This window comes from Bubalus kerabau, chromosome 4 (genome assembly GCF_029407905.1).
Source record: "Bubalus kerabau isolate K-KA32 ecotype Philippines breed swamp buffalo chromosome 4, PCC_UOA_SB_1v2, whole genome shotgun sequence".
Classification (NCBI taxonomy): Eukaryota; Metazoa; Chordata; class Mammalia; order Artiodactyla; family Bovidae; genus Bubalus; species Bubalus kerabau.
The window spans coordinates 163,654,499-163,676,685 of record NC_073627.1 but is presented as its reverse complement, the minus strand read 5'-3'; the positions used below and the strand labels follow the sequence as shown (position 1 = coordinate 163,676,685).

At 51.5% G+C, this 22,187-nt stretch overlaps 1 protein-coding gene and 1 pseudogene across 1 annotated transcript in view; both read right to left on the bottom strand.

Moving 5' to 3' along the window:
• The window catches only part of LOC129651050 (liprin-alpha-1-like), a 38,354-nt gene extending 24,678 nt beyond the window's left edge, over nucleotides 1-13,676 (bottom strand). The window contains 8 exon segments of the mRNA XM_055579776.1: nucleotides 1,713-1,934; nucleotides 2,154-2,255; nucleotides 2,606-2,697; nucleotides 3,349-3,517; nucleotides 3,989-4,090; nucleotides 6,482-6,576; nucleotides 7,405-7,549; nucleotides 13,548-13,676. Coding sequence (XP_055435751.1) covers nucleotides 1,713-1,934; nucleotides 2,154-2,255; nucleotides 2,606-2,697; nucleotides 3,349-3,517; nucleotides 3,989-4,090; nucleotides 6,482-6,576; nucleotides 7,405-7,549; nucleotides 13,548-13,676 — 1,056 coding nt within the window.
• Nucleotides 13,677-18,217: 4,541 nt separating this feature from the next.
• Nucleotides 18,218-20,121, bottom strand: LOC129651754 (2-hydroxyacyl-CoA lyase 2-like; annotated as a pseudogene).
• Between the last annotated feature and the right edge of the window lie 2,066 nt (nucleotides 20,122-22,187).

Below are 22,187 nucleotides of genomic sequence, written 5' to 3'. Positions count from 1 at the left end.
CAATGGCACCCATCTGTCTTAATGTCTGTCTGGCCACTCGATTTACCAAGCTTCTTTTCTACATAATAAACCCAAACAGCAAACAAAAAGTACACTAAACTACCCTGTCATTGCAAGAATTCCAGGAGGGAAGGGATCTGGCATGAAACGAGGACCTCTGTCTCCTACACCATACAGGCGTGCTTGACCCAGAACAGGGAGGGACCTTCAACAGATCCAACAGGGAGCTCTGAGGTTCATTTCCTCAGGTAAAGTTGGAAAAATCTCATGCAATTTCCTCAAAATTAAAGTAAGAATATCAATGAGTGGAAACACAAGTCAAAGTGTAACACAACTGGAAGCAGCCTTCTCAAGCCTAGTTCTTCTAAAGCAGAGTTACACCACATGTGTGAAACGCTCACACCAGGACCAGAACTTGCTGCCGGTGCAGCTCCTGTCCGCCAGCTCAAACTCCATTTCAGGTCCCTCCGTAGTCACTAAGTAACCAATGTAGTCCTGACATTAAAAGTGAAAGGTTCTAAAAACGCTTTTTCCAGAATTCTCTACATATTAAACTCTGCCACCTAATCTCCTCCTATTGCCAAAGAGTAATGTGAACAGGTTATACAAAGATGTGCAAATATTTCTGGTTTGAGTTCTCACACAGAATTACTCACACCAAGCTACTAAACAAGTCCACCTGCTGGAAAACATGTTGGAGGGGTTCTCTCTGAGACGGTCTCACGGTGGAGGGGTGGGGCAGGGTGGGCTGTCTGCCTGTGTACAAAGGAAAGCTGAGGAGGAGGCCTGAGCCCCCAACACTCTTCTGTTTTCACAATGACTGTTAGGTAGTTTCTCATAAATCATGATACCCGCAGACATGACCACCAGAAGCATCATGATTCTACATGGTTACACAGCACGGGCCTGAGGATCTGAGGGTGAGCAAATGCCACTCGTCTTGTCTGACTGCCGTATCACTGTCACACATCCCTTCAAGGAGCGGAACCTCAGAAACTAGAGAAGATGGCCAGGCAAGCTGCCTCAGCAGAGCCCACACAGCATGCTCCCATCTCTCCGAGAGAACGGGCTCCACAGACGTCACCAGGCTCGCCTGAGTGAATCAGAAGGAAATTTCAGCATCATCGGGAATACATTCAACAGGCAGGTAGGGGGATGAACTGGGAGACTGGGGTTGACACATATACACTACTGATACTATGCATAAAGTCAACAATGAGTAAGGACCTACTGTACAGCACAGGGAACTCTACTCAGTGCTCTGTGGTGAAGTTAATGGGTAGGAAATCTAAAAAAGGAGATGTGTGTGTGTGTGTATATATATGTGTATATTTATGATTGATTCACTTTGCTGTACAGCAGAAATTGACACAGCAGTGTAAAGCAACTATACTCAAATCAATGAATGAATGGATGAATGAACTTTTTAAAAAGGAACACACTAGGCCCCCTAGAACTTGTAGAAATGAGCAGCCCACACCCAGGGTGCAGCACAGCGCTAGGGCTACCCTTATGTTGGTCCACTGCCAACGGACCGCCTGGACCAGGCCTCTTCTACCCCGAGACCTCGACGCAGAGGTGGGGAGGCAGCCAGTTGCGGTCTCGCCAGAGCTCTGCTCTTGCTCACGCAGCCATCCCCAGGCTGAGACCACCGGGAGAACAAGGGACCCACATTCCACCTCAGGACAACAGACACGTCCACCGTCACTCACTTCGCGGAGGTCCCGCTCTAGTTTCACGTTTACTTCCTCGGATTTGAGGAGATCCTTCCTGGCCGTGTCCAGGTCCTCCTCCATCTCTGTCACCTGGGCAGAGAGGGCTGCCAGAAGCTCCTTCATCTGGCTCAGGAGCTCCTTCATCTGGCTCTCCCGCAATTGGTTGTTTATGATTTCCTGGAGCTGGATCACCCGAGCCAGAGAGCCGTCGCGGGTTCTCTAAGGGGGAAAGGAAGCCTTAGACAGCCTTGTTTTGGGAGGCAGGGAACACAGCACTTCCGGGCAACCGGTGAGGTCAAAACTGCCTTCTGTGCTCTGGAGCTCACACGACTGCCACAGTCTCACAGAACTACATGGTGCTTTGGTGAGAGGTCCCAACAGCCCTGCACAGACTGGATGGTAAGACGAGAACCAGATCGAGTGGGACCGGGGACTTGCCTTTCCATCGGCGCTTGGCATGTTTTCTTGCTTGGGATTTACATCAAGCACCCCGTCCATCAGTATCTTTTCCGGGTTTTTCTTCTCTTTAAGAATCATCAGCTAAAACCAAAAGTTTGAATCAGAATAAAGAAATAAGTCAAGACAGCAAAACTCCATTTGGAAAAACTCAACTCAAAACTGAAATACAGCATAAAAAGAAAATACATGGTGATGCTATCCATCCCAAAGAGAACCAGGTGATTAGAGTCAGAATTTTGTCTTCTACTGGACAAAGGGGGTACTTAAGAGATCCTGCAGCTCTGAGCCACAAGTCTAGGTTACTAGTCATTAAAATAACCCAAGTGGGAGGGTCCTCAATCAGAAAGATAAATAACATCTGATGTCCACTACAGCCTTCATACTTCTTTTAAATGAAAGGATACAAATGACAAACCCTTCACGGAAATTACACGATGACTGATCAAACTTATCTCTTTATGTGTGGCACCTAATTCTTCTTCTAACAAACTACACCTTTCAAGTGCTCCTCGTAATCGCTCTCAACTGAAATAAAAGGGGCCGAGTCACTGTGTGTTGAAGTGTGTATATATGTTAGTGCACATCTTAGTGTACACTCACCCTAATTTAACACGGCTACTGTAACAGAAGACATTCAATACATCTCATTGATCTTAACGTCAAGAAAATCTGCTTATTAACAGCTTTAAATTCTAAGTTAGAGAGGGAAAAAAAAGTTCCTAAAATAATCCTATTACCTAGTTTTTAATTGCAAATTGATATACAGAATATAATAAATCTTGAGACATTTATGCCAACTAATACTTTTTACCTGGGGCTTCCCAGGTGGATCAGTGGTAAAGAATCCGCCTGCCAATGCAAGAGGGCAGGTTCTATCCTTGGGTCGGGAAGATCCCCTGGAGTAGAAGATGGCCACCCACTCCAGTATTCTTGCCTGGGAAGTCCCAGGGAGAGAGGAGCATGGTGGGCTACAGTCCACAGGGTCGCAAAGACTTGGACATGAATGAGCATGTACACAGGCAACACTTTTTAACCATATAACATTCTGACTTCTTACAGAAAAAATGTATTTACAAGAATTCAAGAAGCTCAAAAGTCAACCAGTTACATAAATACATGCATCATCCACCTAACAAGGCAGCAAGTGTCCAAATCCAGGACGGCCGGGTGGCGGGTACCTTCTCGTCCAGGGCCTTGTGGTACTCAAACAGTGATTTCAGGGCCGTGAGCACCTCCACCTCGCTTCTCATGCCGGCCGGGGACTGCGCCTTCTGCTTGCCCATCTTCCTCCGGAGGGACGGCACATAGCGTGAAACCAGGCATTCCAGGTGCTCCAGCAGCAGCTGCAGGGCGGGGCCAAAGGAACACCTTCAACCTCATACTTGAATTCAGGGCCGATAACTCCTCTCAGCCTCATGCTAACACCGAAACCATGCTAAGGCAAGTCGCAATCCCGCCAGTTCAGTCGAAAGTTAGAGTGGACTTCCCCAGTGGCCTAGTAGTTAAGACTCCACACTGCTGCAGGGGTCCTGAGTTTTAATCCCTGGTCGGGGAACTAAGACCTCACACACACTGTAGCATGGACAAAAATGTAAGTTAAGAGAACTCCCCCCTCAAATGTACTAAAATTATATTAGCTCTCATCATCAATTTGAAGCAAAGTATGAGAACCCCGATCTGATCCACCCCGGTCTGCTCAGTGGGAAGATGTGAAAAATGACTTGAAAACCAGACAGAGTTTAAAGACAGCAACACGGAACCCAGTGGTGACCCCCGTGGGGCAACTGTCCACACGTGAGAATCCCCCTACTGACCCTGGTGTTGTCCCTTTCAGCTCTCATCTCGGCAATCTCTTTTCCTCTTGCTAGAAGCTGCTCTTGGCATGCACTGACTTCTTCCGTAGGTGATGCCAACTCCTAGAAAACAGTTAAATGAGTAAGTAACTAAATGCAAACACAAATTAAAAAGAGAGCGAGACTGAAGACTGACCCTGTCAAGTCTCTCCAGCCTCCACACAGAGGGTCTCCCTGCCCCTCCAGAGAAGAGGGGTCCGCTGACCCCAAGACCACACAGACCACCACAACTCAGACCAGCCTTTAGCCTCCACCTCGATCTGGCAGGCACGCGGCAGGGGAGAACCTGGAATCCAAGCCTGCCTTCTCAAGACCCAGGGAAGTCTGAGAAACTTTCCTAAACATAAACCTAACAACAAACTGGACAAAGAGGTTCTTAAACGACACACAGACCAGTGACCTAGAACCACTGGGGACAGGGCAGAAGAAAGGGAAGATCTACAAGGCCACCAGGCTTTGGAGTGTTCCTCTGGGAAAAAGGCTGATGGCACCCCACAGCCATCTGTTAGCCTGACCCCACTGAAGTCACACAGTCATTCAATAAACTGGTTAAAGGGTTAAATTCATGTTTTATGTATTTTATCACAATTTTCGTGCACACGGTGCCATCTACGTGGTGAACTTGCTCAAACTGAACCACACGGCATCTTTCATTCTTCTATTTTTCTTCACACACATAAAAAAATCCTGGGCTGCATATCCCCTACTACACACTGAGCATTCAGCACCTAGAACACTGCCCAACACTTGTAAGAGGCATGTAGTAGACATGTGAACTATGAGGGTGTATGTTATACATGTAAGCAGTAGGTAGCCATCATTAAAATACTGGACACACTGTTCTGTGCTTTGTAAGATGGGAGACGATAAGGGGCTTAGCCTTTCTGCTTCAAGGACTGACTCTATAGCTCAATCCACGTGCCCCAGTGACTCCTCCAGCCAGCGTTTCCCTTCAGAAGGTGGGGCCCCCAGCCATCCTCCACGCAGCACCTGCACAACCACTTACAAGGTCAACCTGCTGGGGTCGATCTTGCCCAGAAGACCAAAACGCCCTGGCTGGCAGCGACCCCCGGCAGGGCCCACAACCATGCTAACAAAATGAAACACAGCCCCAATGCTTCACTGGGTAAGGGACAATCCCACGGGCCCAGCCCCCAGCTGTTCTCACGTCAGTCCACTCCGCTTCCAGAACTTGGGCCGAGGCCGAGGTCTTCCTTGTCTTGGCTTTTGCCTTGGGGTTGCAGCGCTGGAAAAGTGCCCATAGGCGGGCCCTTCTGCGACCCATCCTCGCGTATGGGGGCAGTCCCCCACTCGGGGGCAACTGCTGTTTCACGGTTAGATAGCTCAGCACTGGAGCTATCACCACCGATCTCACACTACGGCCACCGCTATTCACACTACAACCACTGCTCTCACACTCACCACTCTCAGACACCACTCTCACACACCACTCTCACACACACCACTCTCACACACCGCTCTCACACCCCGCTCTCACACACCACTCTCACACACACTGCTCTCACACTATGACCATCAGCACTGCTGTCTCTAGAAGAAATGGCATGAAGGCTCTGCCTCCAGCATGTCTCCCAGGAGCCCAGAACCTGAAACCCACTCAGTCACAAGGGGCTCCATGGTAACAGGGGGGCTGGGCTCAGGCCCATCATCAGGGGTGCACAGAGGGGGGAGGGGCTGCCAAAAAGACGTCAGGGGAGTGTGGTGTGTGGGAGAAGGAAAGCCATGCCCACAGCTCAGGCCCACCGTCAAACATAACCCTGCAAGGATACTGGTTCACAGTCGAACCAAATAGTATAAACTGCTTCAGAAACCACCAGCACTAGGAATGAGCATGTCTTCTAAGTGGGCTTCTGCCTCCTTCACCCCCCAAACAAGTCTCCAGTGAGGCTACTGAAAGGGCACCCCTGAACTCAAGGGTGCCCCCAGAACCCACTCAGGTGAGGAGGACTCACCGCGCTAGCTGCCCCTCACTCTCACCCTGAGCTCGGTCCTCCCTGACTGACTCCCTCACTCGAGCTCAGCAAGGGCTTGACCAACCTCGCTCCAGGCACTTAAAATGAACCCACAGTGGATACAGGAGTTCCGTCAATCTGCTGTGAACTCGCCCTCTTAACTTCGACCCTGGGATGCCAGACAACTCTGCCCTGTGGTGGCTGCACGGTGGAGGTTCAGGGGTGTCCCTGCCTCGAGCCGTGACAGCCCGCGCCTCCCAGACCCAGCCAGGTGCTGCCCCTACCTCCGCGCCCGAGTCTCCCACCCCCTCTCCTGGCCCCACTCCCAGCCTCGCGGCTCTCCACTCACCAGGGCACAGGCCACACTGCTCCTGGCTCAGCCGGGACCTCAGCTCTCAGTTGAGGACCTCGGTCCCCAGGGTGCTTGGGACCCTCTATCCACCCATCTCAGCAATTACAGACTCTGGGAGGGACAGAGTACAGTTTGGGGTCCCGCCCGCAGTTCACCCTGAACACATTCTCTTTTTTTTCGCTTTATCTGCTGGAGTTCTCGGAGATGTCTTTTTAAAACCTCAACTGTTGCTTTCAAAAAGACTGTAAAATCACTGTGCTCAACTTTAAGAATAAAATCTTCATTTTCAACCTTAAAGTCAAACTGGAGGGAAGACTAAAAGCAGTCATTTTTTCAAACTGAAAAAGGAAACACGCATGTGACCACGTCACAGAATACAGTTCACGCAACCCTTGCCTCCTCAGCCTTCTCCTGGACCACAAGCAGCCCGTCATCACAAGGCCTGCCCTGGGCCGTCAGGGGCAGGGGAAGAGGGCAGACCGGCTCCTCTGTCCCCAGGCCGCATGGGCCGCTTGCTCCACCTTCTTCCCAAGTTGAAGTGGCACTGACACAGCCCAGGGAAGCTGGGGATTCTGATCAAAAACACAACCGTGGGTACTAAGCATGGACCTCTGGTTCTTGTTTTCCCCGGTATCAAAGATGATCAATATAATTACTGTGCATTTTACATGTGGCTTCAGATGAGAGAAGACACCCAGGGCGTCCCCACTTCCAGTTACAGACACAGGCAGCTTGTGGGTCAGCCTACCAAGAGCTAGAGAAGCTAAATACACTTTAAAAAGAGGTCCTTAGGCAGCCACAATCCAAGATTTCAAACAAAAGCCCAGTGAGGGAGCTGGACACTGAGAGGGCCACTCCTTCCCTCGCGGCATCTGAACAAAGCTGACTCTTGGAAGAAAAGGCAGGGGAAAAGTCAAGCAGAGGGTACTGGCTAACACAGCTCTGGATGGTTCCTTGGGCTGGGAAGACAAAAATTCGAGCTCAGGCCTGACAAGTCAGTCCGGATGTTAGAGACTAAGCTCCCCAAGAAAAGGGAGGCACAGAAAACGTACCCAACACTCTGCCCAAACCGGCTGAGCACTGAGTATCAATCACCTCGTGATGCTCGGGAGACAGATGGTGGGCCTCAGGACTGGCCGAGAAGAGGCCATGGGAGGCATCCCAGGCTTCCAGATGGACATGCTGGAGGGCTCCTCCCTGCGGTCAGGGGGAAGGTGGGTGAAGGCTGCTGAGACTCAGCTTACAAGGACACCCCAGCCTCAAGTCACTCAGGCCCTGAGTGAACAGACGTCTCTGTCCCCACTAGAGGTCTGCCTCAGAGGAACCTCTGGGGAAGACAGCATCACCAGAAACTCTAGGGTTTTCCATAGATAATGTCCAACATGCAACCAAAACAAGCAAAAAGGGTGTAACAACAAACAGGACCAAGAGAAAAAGAACTGAAACCGATCCAGAGGTATCAGATGTGTATCAGCATATCAGAGGTATGCTAGAGGTATCAGATGCAAACTTCACCAGTTCAAAAATATACTTGACAAAAGGAAAAATTTCTGAGAATCAAACCCGATTCTAGAACTTTCAAATAACAGTGACTGAATTTAAGAACCCAGTCTCTGGGCTTAACATCAAATTGGACGTAGCTGAAGAGAGGATCAGTGAACTGAAGAACAGATAGGTTAAAATATATATATATATATATATATGAGGGAAAAAAGTATAGAATATAGCGAAGGAGCCTGTTGTTAAACCACATTGTTAAAATGTGGCCCCTCATGGTAGAGAAAAGACAGAAAGGGGAATAAGAAATGCCTCCAGGGGCTGAAACTAAAGAGCCTCTTAATGAAAGTGAAAGAGGAGAGTGAAAAAGCTGGCATAAAACTCAACACTCAAAAAATGAAGATCAGGCATCCAGCCCCATCCGCTGCTGCTGCAAGTGGCTTCAGTCGTGCCCGACTCTGTGCGACCCATAGATGGCAGCCCACCAGGCTCCCCATCTCTGGGACTCTCCAGGCAAGAACACTGGAGTGGGTTGCCATTTCCTCCTCCAGTGCATGAAAGTGAAAAGTGAGAGTGAAGTCGTTCAGTCGTGTCCGACTCTTAGCGACCCCATGGACTGTAGCCCACCAGGCTCCTCCATCCATGGGATTTTCCAGGCAAGAGTACTGGAGTGGGGTGCCATTGTTTTCTCCTAGATCCATCACTTCATGGCAAATAAATGGGGAAACAATGGAAACAGTGACAGTCTTTATTTTCTTGCGCTCCAAAATTACTGCAGATGGTGAAATTAAAAGACGCTTGCTCCTTGGAAGGAAAGCTATCACAAACCTAGACAGCATATTAGAAAGCAGAGACATTACTTTGCTGACAAAGGTTCATTTAGTCAAACCTATGGTTTTTCCAGTAGTCATGTATGGATGTGAGAGTTGGCCCATGAAGAAGGCTGAAGGCCAAAGAATCGATGCTTCTGAACTGTGGTGTTGGAGAAAACTCTTGAGAGCCCCGTGGACTGCAAGGAGATCCAACCAGCCAATTCTAAAACAAATCAGTCCTGAATATTCATTGGAAAGACTGATGATGAAGCTCCAATACTTTGGCCACCTGACGCGAAGAACCGACTCATTGGAAAAGATCCTGATGTTGGGGAAGACCGAAGGCAGGAGGAGAAGGGGACGACAGAGGATGAGATGGTTGGATGGCATCACCAACTCGATGGATATGAGTTTGAGCAAGCTCCAGGTATTGGTGATGGACAGAGAAGCCTGGTGTGCTGCAGTCTGTGGGGTTGCAGTGGGTCAGACACCGAGCGACTGAACTGACTGACAGGGACAGTGGCAAGAGTTGGTTCAAGAATCAGAGCATTGACTCAAAAATGAAAACTACACATTGGTTTCAGCAGCTCTGTGGGTGTCTAAGGGAAGAAGAAAATGTTCAAGCGCTCAGAGGAAAAAAGGAGTGGCTTTTAATGGCACAGCAACACTGAAAGCTGACTTTTCAAGTCAAAGGAAGTCAGAAGATAATGGACTGGCATCTGTAAAATGCTGAATAAGAAATACCCACCAACCTGGAATTCTATACTCAACAAAAACACTCTTCGAAAGTGAAAGCAAAATGAAGACTTTTAGGGCAAATGGAAATGAGACAACTCATCACCCACAGGCATGAACTAAAAAAATATCAAGGCAGTGCTTTGGGAGAAAGAAAAGTAGTCTCTGACTGAAATATAAAAAACAAGGAAAGACCAACAATGAGGGAACTGTGAGGGTAAATATTAACTCTACAATGATGATAACGCCAAAAATATATCTAAAATTTTAAAGGATAGCAGTGACAAGGAGGAAACAGTCGTGTCAGGGAGGCAGTAAAAGTGCTAAGTTAGACTTCAATGTAAAACACGCGCTGTGTGTGCGAATGTGCCCCCAACAACCTGACAGAGGAGCACAGAACCAGAGAAACACCTCACACTTCTAAAGGACGGCAAGAGAAAGGAGCACAGACTAGGTGGGGCGAACAGAAGACACACAGTCACATGGCATCTACAGACTGAAATATCAACACTATAAATAGAGCAAATATTCTCATTAAAGGATAAAAAGTGTCAAACTGAGGAAAATGAAAACTATACACTATTCACAGAGGTACATGTTAAGATGGAAGACCACAGACAGGTGAAAGTAAAAGATACCCAGGCCAACAAGGACAGAAAACTGACGTGGCAATATCACCGTCAAATAGCGTCTAAAGTAAGAGGCATTACTAGTGATAGAGAGGAGCATCTCATACTAATACAAGTTCAGTCTACCAAGAAGATGAGGATTCTAAATTTGAATGTACCTAATAACATAACCTCAAAATATCAATACATAAAAACTGACAGAAATAGAAAAGGAGTGACAGCCAAGTTCATAATTGCAGTGGGAGACATTAAAGGCACATATCCCATGCAGCTGGGCTCCCCGGTACGTAGTCACCTGCAGCCACGAAGTACCTGAAATGCGACTGGCTCGACAATGAGATGTGCTGCAAGCATGAAACACACACTGGATTTGAAAGGCTTAGCATGAAAAAATGAATGTAAAATATTTCATTAGGTTTTATTATGTTGATTACACAGTGAAATAATCATATGTTGAGAGTGTAAAAATAAAATATATTACAGGTAATTTCGCCTACTTCTGCTTTATTCAACATGGCTACTGAAATCTGAATTACGATTGAGAAACCTGATCTAACTGATAGGCACGTAACACTGCATTCCTACTGATACATATTATTTTCAAGAGCCCAAGGACATATAACAAAATGAATATGTATTGGGTCCTTAGGAAAGCTCGAATTATTTCAAAGCACTGAACGAATGCAGGGTATACTTACGGATTGCAATGGGCTGATGGTTTATGTGCCCTCAAATTTCACCCTGCACGTGGTGATGATCCTAGGAGGCAGGGACTCTGGGAGGGGTCAGGTGAGGAGGGAATGGGCTCCCGTGCTGCGAGGACAGGGAGAAGCAGCAGGCAGTCTAGGAACCAGGAAACAGGCCTCACCAGACGTGGCACCTGCTGGTGATCTTGGGACTCTGCAGCCTCCAGGACTATAAGAAACAACTTTCTGTTTATCAGCTAGTCTATGGTATTTATAACCGTAGCCCCAAAAGACTAAGACGGGGCTCTTCATGGAATTCATAGAGATCAAAAAAGGGTCACTAGAAAAACCTCCCCAAACATTGGGAACATAAATGACATACTTCTTGTAGAATTTCATGAATAATCTTTAAAAACACAATGTAAATTAGAAAATACTTTTACATAAAAGATAATGAAAATTTGGCTTATTCAAGCTTGTGGGACCCAGCGAACTGTGTTTAGATGGTAACTTAAAGCCTTAAACACATATACTGGAAAAGAAGGAAGGCTAAAATCAATTGAGCCTCTCCCTCAAGAAACCAGAAAAAAAAGCATAGCCAACGAAACACAAGGCAGATGGAAGAAAAAGGAGTAGAAAATAAGGAAACATAAAGCAAATATGAAATTTTTTAAAAAACAAAGCCAAAAGTTGGCTCTTTGAAAGGACTGATAAAACTGATAAGCCCCTAGACAGACTGATTAAGAAAAAGCGACAAAGCACAAATCACCAGTATCAAGGATTTTTAAAAGGGGAGACAACACATCTTGCAGATAAGAAAGATATCATGAACCACAGTTCACTTACTAATAGGAGAGTCTGCTGCCTAGCAAAGGGGAAATGCTTTACCTAAATATACCCAAGAAGACATACAAAATCAGAACATTTTATTTGCATGAAAAAAAATAAATCTGAAATTAAAAGCCTCCCCACAATGAAACCAACTGGTTTTGCCAATCAATTCTTCCAAAAATCTAGGGACAAAAACAGCAAGCTCACAGGAACTCTCAGGGTAAACAAGGAACACTCTCCACCTTGTTTTATAAGACTAGCATACTGCTACTGCTGCTAAGTCACTTCAGTCGTGTCCGACTCTGTGTGACCACATAGCCGGCAGCCCACCAGGCTCCCCCGTCCCTGGGATTCTCCAGGCAAGAACACTGGAGTGGGTTGCCATTTCCATCTCCAATGCAGGAAAGTGAAAAGTGAAAGTGAAGTCGATCAGTCCTGTCGGACTCTTAGCGATCCCATGGACTGCAGCCTACCAGGCTCCTCCGTCCATGAGATTTTCCAGGCAAGAGTACTGGAGTGGGGTGTCATTGCCTTCTCCATGGATTATAAGAACTTTAAACATACACAAACACACAGAGTTAACTGTGTGAGGCGATGCATATGTTGGGCAATCATTCCATGATGTCTATGGGCATCAAGTCATCACAATGTAGACCTGAAATACACAAAAACTGTATCTGTCAGTGACTCCTTAGTGAAGCTAGGGTTCTAAAATCAGGGCCTGGCACCTTATAGCTGGCAGGTGTGGGAACTCGGGTTCATGTGCAGGCTGTACACACTCTTAATCACAGGTGAGACCTGAAGCAACCAAGCCACTCTCCATTTTTCTTTTTCTGTTTTTCTTTGTTCCCCTTGCCATTTGTATTTAACAGATTCCCAGTATGGAGTGAGCAGCGTCAATGCAGCAATAATGTTCCCCATCTAAGGCAGGAGCCTGTAACACCAGCAGACTTCCCAATCGCCCCGAGAGTAACTGGGGTGCTGCATCACACAAAAAAGCAAAGAAACACAACATTTCCCGAGACAGAGCTGCCCAATGGCAGTGGGGACTATGGTCCACCAGATGTCCCAAGGGGACCCCCAGGGGCTAGGAGCCCACGCTGGGGCCCCCAGCTTGAGGCCACACTTGCCTTTCCACCATTCTGAAGGTCCTGGCAGAAGAAAGCCAGGCCATGGAAGGGGGATGGTGTGGCCGGGCCGTGGGACTCAGGGCAGGACTGACTTGGGTCTGTGCTGGGCTCCACATCCAGTCACCACCACCCTTGGAGTGTACAAAGTTCTTGGGACCATTGTAGGTTTCTGGCAAAAAGCAATGGAGCCAAAGTCACTTAGGATGGTTTTTAAGGAAAAAACCTCACTGAAGATTCACTCAGTGCCAGCCTCGCCCCTACTGAGATGCACACTCCTGGTGGGGAGTCTGGGTGGGGAGTCTGGAGGCCACAGAACCGCAGGGGCCTCGAGCCTTGGCGTGGGCATGGGGAGGGCCAAGAGGCTCGGGGAGGGGACAGGGTCAGGGCCCTTGCAATGGACCGCCACCAAATGCTGGACAAAGACAAGAAATAACAAACCCCACACCTTAAAGTTCCTAAAGAGCCAAGAAGGCCCAGAAGAGTGACCAGGACTGTGCCGTCCGAGGTGGGGGAGGGGAGGGGGAAGGCTTGCCCATGGCAGACTGGATGGGGTTCAACCTCTGCTCCCAGCTCAACTCACCGGAACAGCGACCTCACCACAGTCATTCCCAGCACTTTCCTTTTAGAAGGAAGAAGGGAATCACAGGACAAGCAAAAACTTGCCCGAGGGGGATTCCTGGTGGCCGAGGATGCCAAGGCTCCCTCTTCGTCCCCACGGCTGCCTGAGCCGGCGTGTTGTGTGTCACGGTCACCCGTTTCTGCTGAAGGGCAGCCACCTAGGTTGTTGGAAGGTTGGCCTCAGTGAGGCCGAGCCTGGGGTCCCTAGCTGCCCCCAGAGGGCTCCTGGGCAGCACACCTCTCCAGCCCAGCCTGACCCCACAGCTGCCGCCCACCACAGAGGGCCCTGTCACTGCCATCAGGGAACTATGGGTGCCAAGTCTCAGGCCCGAGGGTGGTGTGGGAGCCTCCATGGCATCCTGTGTGTACACCCGTCCCCGGCTCATGGTCCAGCAGGAGCTGTGGGGAGCGTGTGTGCACGGCAGGTACACACAGGACGGCTCCCGAGCACCGCCGGGCCAGGAAGCCACGGAGCCCCAGTGGGAGGCCTGGGCCGGACTTCTGACCACCACAGGGGCCTGGTCAACTTCCCCCCTGTGCCCTCGGCTTCCTCAGCTCCAATGATAATACCACCACTCGGAGGGCCTCTGATGCCAGGGCTCCTCTGTTCTCCCCAGACGTGTTCAAGGCACGTGATGCCTGGTCAGTCCCTAATGACCGGGTGCATTCTTGGCAGCCCTGGGTCCTGCCTGCTCTTCCTGTTGGCACTGGGGTCCCACATGGGTGTGAGCTGGAATGCTGGTTCCAGGCTGGGTCTGTCTGCTTAGGTGACTGACGGGCCCCCCAAGAGGGAGAGTGTCTGGCACGGGGTTGGCTTCACCCCCTCCTTCTCCTGATCGGCGCCAGGACCACCCTCCTTCCAGTTTCCGGAGTTGGAAGACAGGGGCCCTTTCTGGGTCACCTGAACGTGTCATCTCACGGGAGCCTTGATTGATGATATTTGCTGAGTGATCCATGGGGCCGGGGGGACAGTCCTGCTGAGCTCCTACTGTGTGCTGGCCAAGGATGTTCCTGCGGTCCTTCCCCAACCTCTGGCAGCATCCTCGAGTTCATTTTAATACTCATGGAAGAGGGGGCAGGCTGGGACTGCCACTGGCGGCTGACCCTGACTTGCTCACGCCTGCCCTCCACCTGGACAGCTCCCGAAGGCAACAGCAAAGTGCTCAGTCCCTGGGCAAGGGTCTGCAGGGAGGCATTTCTGCACCGTGGTTCCTGCTGACCATGTCTGCACCCCCCGGGAGGAGCGGTCACATGGGGTGCTGGCATAAGCATGCCTTCTACACATCCTGGACATGGTACCCTCGACTGTCTCCAGTAAACCAGGACCCAGAACGCGGTCTCTGAGGGAGCTGGGGCTGCAGGACTGGCTAGGGCGGACTTACCCCTCAGCTTCGGCATAGGGTCTGGCTCTCAAGGCCTGGCTTGTTGAAGGAATAAAAGACATGTATTCATTCACAGTTCTGCTTTGATGATTGGTGGGTAGGTTACTCAGATCCACCCTCTCATGGAAAACAACAACAACAAAAAGTGTCACGCCTTTAAGTTGCTGAAGACCTGAGAAGACCCAGAGGGGCAACTGCCAAGAGGAAGAGTCTAACAGAAGACCCCTCCCTCCCCATGGAGCTGGACTCCCAGGAGATGACACTTTCAGGTGACCCAGAAACCACCTCCCTCCTCCAGCCGCGGGAATTACAAGGAAGGTGGTTCTGGTGCTGAGCAGGAGAAGGAGCGGGTGAGGACCCCAGGGGGTTCAGGCATGTCACCTTGGTTCAAGGTGATCCTATCCATAACACCCTCAGATGAGTGGAGAATGCAAGTGCCAAGTCTTTCTGGATAAAGACACCTTCTTCCCAGGCTTGGGAACTGCCCCACGGGTTATGGAAGGGTGGTGGCCATTGTGGAAGAGCATCAGGCACACCAGGATGAAAGACAGCTGCAGGAGAACCAGCAGAAGTGACCCCTCAGCTTTGGGATTCTGAGAGGATTTGATGGATAATAAATCTAATCAATCAGCTAAGCTCACCTCATTTAGAGAAATAAACCTCAAGATAGAAAGGTCCTGCACAGGACAGGAAACCATTAAAGAAAATCACACAGCCAACTTGGAAGAGAACCAAACAGAACGCGCAGAAATAAAGAAGTGTCACAACGAGGAGCGAAAATACAACAGACACGTTTGAAGACACTTGACCTCTTCAGGAAAAGGAGACACGTGGCCACACAGCAGGGGCATTCTGATAACGTATGCAGCCCCCTGCCCAACCCCTTGCTCTCCAGGAAGAAAAACCAACCCTGATCTGTAGCTGCATCATTTGCCAATTTCCGTGGTGTAAATACTCCTGCCGTGGCCTGTTTCATGTACCAAAGGGTTAACACCCAGCTGGCAGAATTCCCCATGAGCCAGAAAGAGCTGACTCTGGCACACAATGACCTAGAGACATGGGAGGACGTCAGAACCACAACCAGAGAGGCACAGATTTCAGCCTGACTACCTGGGACCCGGAAGAGCCATCCTTAGGAACTTTAAAGACAAGACTCTTAAAACATGTCCAGAATTCACTTTATAACTTTGCCATTTCCTTCTCCAGTTTATAACAAGTACGCTTCCACAAAACCAAGAGAGGCCCAAAGGAAGCCAGGTGGGGTGTATAAAAGCCTCAGCACTTAAGACTCAAGAGACATAAAAACGTTATGGCCAAAGAAATGAATGTGTAATGGTGGAATTATGAATAGAGATATGAATAGCTTCGGGACTAGACAATGGCCCCTGAAACCTCAATGTAGGAGAGGCTCATGGCATAGGCACTAAGCCTGGGGGTAGGAGTGAGATGGGGGCTGAAGACCACATTTTGTTGTTTTTCAGTCACTAAGTCACATCCAACTTTTGAGACCCCATGGACTGCAACACACCAGGCTTCCCTGTCCTTCACCACCTCCCAGAGCTCACTCAAACTCATGTCCATGGACTCAGTGATGCCATCCAACCATCTCATCCTCTGAAACCCCCTTTTCCTCCTGCCCTCGATCTTTCCCAGCATCAGGGTCTTCCAATGAGTCAGCTCTTCACACCAGTGGGCCAAAGTATTGGAGCTTCAGGTTCAGCATCAGTCCTTCCAATGAATATTCAGGGTTGATTTCCTTTAGGATTGACTGGTTTGATGTCCTTGCAGTCCAAGGGACTCTCAAGAGTCTTCTCCAACAACAGAGCTCAAAAGCATCAATTATTTGGTGCTCAGCCCTCTCTGTAGTCCAGTTCTCACGGTTCAGGGAAAAGAGTCTTGACACGAGGACCCAGCACCCAGGTTCAAGTGCTGGCTCTGCCCCTGTCGGGCCCAGTGGCCTTGATCTCCTTGCCCCACCTCTCAGAGCCTCAGTGCCTTCCCTCGGTAAAGGGATCTGACCCCTGTACCACAGGCCAGGTCAGGATGCCCACAGAAGGTGGGGTGGGGATGCGGCTTTGCATCCAGGCTGACAAGTCCCTGAGAACATCTGTTGCTGCATTATCCTTACATACGGAGTTGTTGAAATTAGACTTGAGGTGCCTCCAAGTCGAGAACCCCCACCCCAATGTCCAGGCTATGAGGAGGGACCCCTGCCCCCCAACTCCATGCTTATCACCACACTTAGCCAAGTCTGGGAACTGTCTCGGACACCAGCTCATGCCCACTAGGCCTCAGCTGGAAACTGCAAGAAACATCCCCCTCTCCCCTGTTCCATGTCCATGGCAACCCTTCCCACTCCCAGCAGATGAAACCCCTCCATTGTAAGATGGAAAAACCAAGGTCCCAAGTGGGGAAGCCACTTGCCTGAGGCTGCTCAGCCCCGAGGAAGTGGCCAGGCTGGGTCTGGACCCACACACGTGGCCTCAGAGGGGCTGTGCAGGGTCTGAGCCTCCCTGGGAGCTCAGGTACCCTCACCGCCTGACCAGCCATCCTGGAGTCTGGTGTGGAGGCGGCTCCCATCCTCCAGCAGGTAGTTGCTCGTTTGCTTTTCAAAAAACAATATCCACGAAGACGGGAAACAGATACCGCCACGGCCCACACCAGCTCTGGGGAGCAATGAGGAGAAACTACAGCGTGCCAGCCCTGGGGTGCCGTGGCGAGCCCTGAACTGCAGCTTGAAAGTAAACTGACCGTGTAGGGTTCACGTGTCTGCGGCCTTAACAATTCTGCCAAATCTAGAGTCAAGTTCAACATCAGGGAGGTGTGGACCTCGGTCACCCCCAGTACACAGCCCCAGTACACAGCTGGGAGTTTCCTGTGTGGCCTTTTCGGCAATTACCAGTGGACATAAAAATGCCCTGGCTTTGAGTTTGCGCTTGAAAAATGCTGATGGGTTTCAGTTACAAGGAAACATGTTGGCCCACAAGCTGCTCCTTTTTTTTTTTTTTTTTTTTTTGAGTACTTGGGCCCCCATGGACCAGACGTGGTTGATTCAGTGTGTGAGAAAGGAAGCTGCAATACTTTGGCCACCTGATGCAAAAGAGCCAATTCATTGGAAAAGACCCTGTTGCTGGGAAAGATGCAAGGCAAAAGGAGAAGAAGGCAGCAGAGGATGAGGTGGTTAGATAGCATCACCGACTTAATGGACATGAATTTGAGCAAACTATGGGAGTTAGTGGAGGGATGGAGGAGCCTGGCGTGCTGCAGTCCATGAAGTCATGAAGAGATGGACACGACGTAGCGACTGAACAAGTGAGGAGGGCAGAAAGGACACAGGTGAGCTCACAAATAGGCCCAAGGACTCCCCAGGGCTGTCAGAGCCTCTCTTAGCTCTGACTCCTTCCAGCCCCTCCCTGTCCTCAGGGAAGACTGCAGGGTCACTGGGCCTCATGGCTTAGGCCCAGGGCAGGAAAGGATGAAACTCCAAGCCAGCTAGGCACAGTCCAGGGGTGGGAAGAGAGCCAAGAGCACTGACCCACGAGGCCCTACATGGCAATGGAGCCATCCCGGAGTCCGTGCTCCCGACGAGGATGCTGACCACAGCCGGGGGGCTCTCTTGGCACCGCTGCTGGGTGTCACGCACCCTGACCACCTGATCCTCACTCTTGCGTGAGAGCAGCAAGCCCTGGGCCCCCAGTCCCTGAGCTGCCTTGTGATAATCAGTGTAAGCCAGGCTAAAGGCCACATTGCTGCCCAGAGAGGGCACCTGCTCCCTGGAAATCTGGGTCCAGCCAGCATCATTTCCTATCAAGGCCATCACTGGGATCTTGTGTCCAACGAAGGTGTCAAATTCGATTAGGCTATAGCCAAACGCTCCATCCCCAAACAGGCACCAGACCTCAGCATCCGGCCGACACAGTTTGGCCCCAAGTGCAAATCCGGCACCAACCCCCAGAGTCCCGAAGGCCCCAGGATCAAGCCAACACAAGGGCCCACGGGGCTGCACCAGGTAGGCAGCTGTGCCCACAAAGTCCCCGCCATCGACCACCAGGATGGGGTTGTCAGGCGGAGTGTCCTCCACCAGCTGCAGGACCCGCACCGGGTTAAGATGCTGGGCTACAGGCATCACTGCCTTCTCCCGAAAGTTCTGCTCCTTCTGTTGGTCAGTTTGCCAAAGCTCCTCTGCCCAGTCTGAGGCCCACATCCGACCCTGGAGGCCCTCCACCAGCTTCACCACGAGGAGCCCACATCTCCCTGCACAGCCTCTTGGGGCTTCCAGAAAATGTCTCAGTTGATCAGCATCTCCTTCCGGTCACGGTTGACAACAATGAGTTTGCTGCTGCAGCTGAGGACACGTGCACAACAGGCGGAAGTCACACACTGCTCCTGCCAGGACAACCACGTCTGCCTTCAGGGCGGCCCTGTGGTTCTGCCGGAAGTGGAGGGGGTGGCTGCGGCCCAGCAGTCCCTGTGCCATCCCCGCCAGGAAGCAAGGGATGCCCAGGGTCTCCACGGCAACCCGAAGTTTGTCTGAGGATGTCGAAGGCAGCAGGGCCTGGCTCCCAATTAGCATGAGGGGCCTTTTGGCCCGACTCAAGATCTCCACATATTGCTGAACCTGCTGGGGGGAGGCCTGGGGAATGTCCAGGGGCAGAGGCCCCTCAGGCTGAGGCTCCCAAGCTCCTGCAAAGAGGTTGGCCAGGGAATTCGCTAAGTACCAGTGGACCGCTCGACTCATGAGGCCCTTGGGCGGCTTACCTGGCACCATCTCCTTCTGAACGAGGAAGTAGGGGTACAGCACGTCCAGAGACAGTTCCACAAACACCGGGTCGGCGGTGCCCGACTGTGCAGTGGCCATCTCGGTGCTCAGGGTGGGGATGATATCCCGCACTCTCCACACAGAAGCACAAAACTTGCAGAGTGGCCTGAACAGGGCTATCTGATCAACTGCCTGGAGTGCACCCTGATTCGGCAGCAGGGTGCTGGCCCCACCACCCAGGAGCAGGACTGGGGACTGGGCTACCTGAGCATTCTTCACCGCAGTCGCTGCGTTGGTGAGGCCGGGGCCGGCCGTCACTGCTGCCACGCCCACCGTCCCGGTCAGGTGGGCTACAGCATCAGCGGCAAAGACAGCTGTGACTTCGTGGCGGGTGTCCGCCACGCGGATGCCCAACTTCTCACAGGCCACCAGCAGTGGCGAAATGTGCCCGCCGACCAGCGTGAAAAGGAAGCACACACCGTGGGCCTTCGGCACGGCTGCCACATTCTCCCCACCATGCCGGATGCTTGCCGTGTCCACCTTGTGCATCAACTGATAGAAGAGCCCCAGGCGGTGAGCGGCGCCCAGCAAGGCGGCCACCTGCGTCCCGAAGGCCAGGAGCAGGAAAGAGGAGAAGCAGCCACAAGTTGGGGTGGCAGCTGCTGCGGTCTCCATGAGCTGACACCTGCTTCTCAATGGGTCGGCGGGAAGCCCCGCCTCTCTTTGATATCAAGGACCCGAATCTTCGTCCTAGTGGTGAGACCACCCCACGACTACACCCCCAAGTCAGCGTGCCCCTTCTCCTGAAGCCGAACCCTCCGCTGCAGCGAGTGCCTGGACTTCAATCTGACTCCGGACCCCAGGCCCTGAGTCAAGGTCAGATCCTTTCAGGATGCTCCTCCTACCCCCGTGGCACTTTACCCTTCATCCATAGGAAATGGCGCTGGCTCCAGAGGAATTCCCCACAAGCTGCTCTTGTCCGTTTCCTGGGAACCCTGGCCACTAACCCCACCGCCATCGGAGGGACAGAGCAGTGGGGGATGGGCGGAAGAGGCGCTTCTGCAGAAGGCAGGCCTGGGCCGCCTGCCTCCAGGACCTTTCCCCACCATTTCCATCCTGTCTGCCCCCCAGGGGTCTCTGGTATGACACCCCTCCTGGACCTTCATGCATGAAACTGACTTCGGGGCCATCTTCTGGATCAAGGTGTCAGATCCTAATTTGACAATGAGGGCCCCTCTTGTGGGTGGGTAGGGAAGCAATTTTTAAGCTGAGTTCCTCTGGGCCCACAGTGCCTGGCAGAGGGTGGGGGGCAAGTGGATCACCTGTGGTCACAGCCAGTCAGCCAGGCTCAGCCTCCATCTGTCCTATACACAAAGTTATGAGCACATTTCTTCCAGACCCACCACTTCCCCCTCCACTGGGTCCCTGGCCCGGGCACCCAGTGTTGTGTACAGGTCTCTGTCTGGGGTACCTCTGGGGCACTGGACAGGGGATTGGGGACTTGCGTGGACAGTGTGTGGGGGGGGCTTCCTTGGGGAAGTTTCTGACAGCTCCTGGGAAACAGGCCTGCACGCTCCTTGCACCTCTAAGCATGGACCAGGGTCATCAGTTTATACACCCTGGGAGCAGGTGAGAAGCGCACTGTGGGGCACTCCTAGACCTGCTAAAAGTCAGAACCTGCATCTTGACGACCTCAGGGGCTTCTGTGCACAGCCGGGGACCCTGCACTGAGGCAGCCAGGCCAAGGCTTGGTCCCCGACAGACCACCTACCCTGCTCAGCCCTCCAACCACGCACCATGTCTCCCCCACCCATGGCTGTACTCGAGGGGTCCCGTGTGAGCTCCCCCTACTCCTGGGATAACCGCTCGTGTGTAAGGGCTCAGCTTTGTGGCAGGGTGAATGGTGCCCTCCAAAAGAGACACCCACATCCCAACTCCCCATATTTGCCAGGGGGCCTTTTTTTGGAAATGGGGTCTTTGCAGATGAAATCAAGTTAGATAAGGTTACAGTGGATTAGGTGGGCCTTATGCAGGATGATGGGTGTCTTTATAAGAAGAGGAGAGGCACACAGAGACAAGGAGGCCGTGTGAGGAGGAAGCAGAGGTTGGGGGATGTGGCCACAAACCCAGGAACACCTGGAGCCCCAGAAACTGGAAGAGTTGGGAGTGATGCTCCTCCAGAGCCCAGGTCGGGGGGCCCGGTCCTGCTGACCCTTGACTTTAGACTTCTGGCCCCCAGAACTGGGAGAGAATCAATTAGTATTGTTTTAAGCCTTCCCGCCACCCCAGTTTGTGGTCGTTGGTATCAGAAGCCCCACCTGGGACACTCAATGTTCTGTGTCCCTAAGATCCACCAATCGACCTCTACCTCATCCAGGCCAGTCTTCCCCCGGTCATCGTGGGGTGTCTTCTCAACAATAAATCTCCTGACTCGGGAGAAAGGCTCACGCTGCACACAGGGGCCCCATCTGTGTGGGGCTCGAAGCCCATGTTGCCTCGGAGCGGCTCAGCCTCACACACCTGCTGGCCCAGAGGGAGCAAAGGGGGTTACACACCTCTGAGCCCCTGTGACCTCCACACCCTGCCCAGTCATAACTGCAGACGACCGGGCCAGCAGGCATTTCAGGAGGGCAGACTTGCTTATCTGCCCCCATTCCTCTTGCTTCACTGTCCTTTTGCATCCCCCTACCCCTGCTCCTGGGCTTCCCTTGGGCCTCCCTTGGGGCTCAGCGGGTAAAGAATCTGCCTGCAATGCA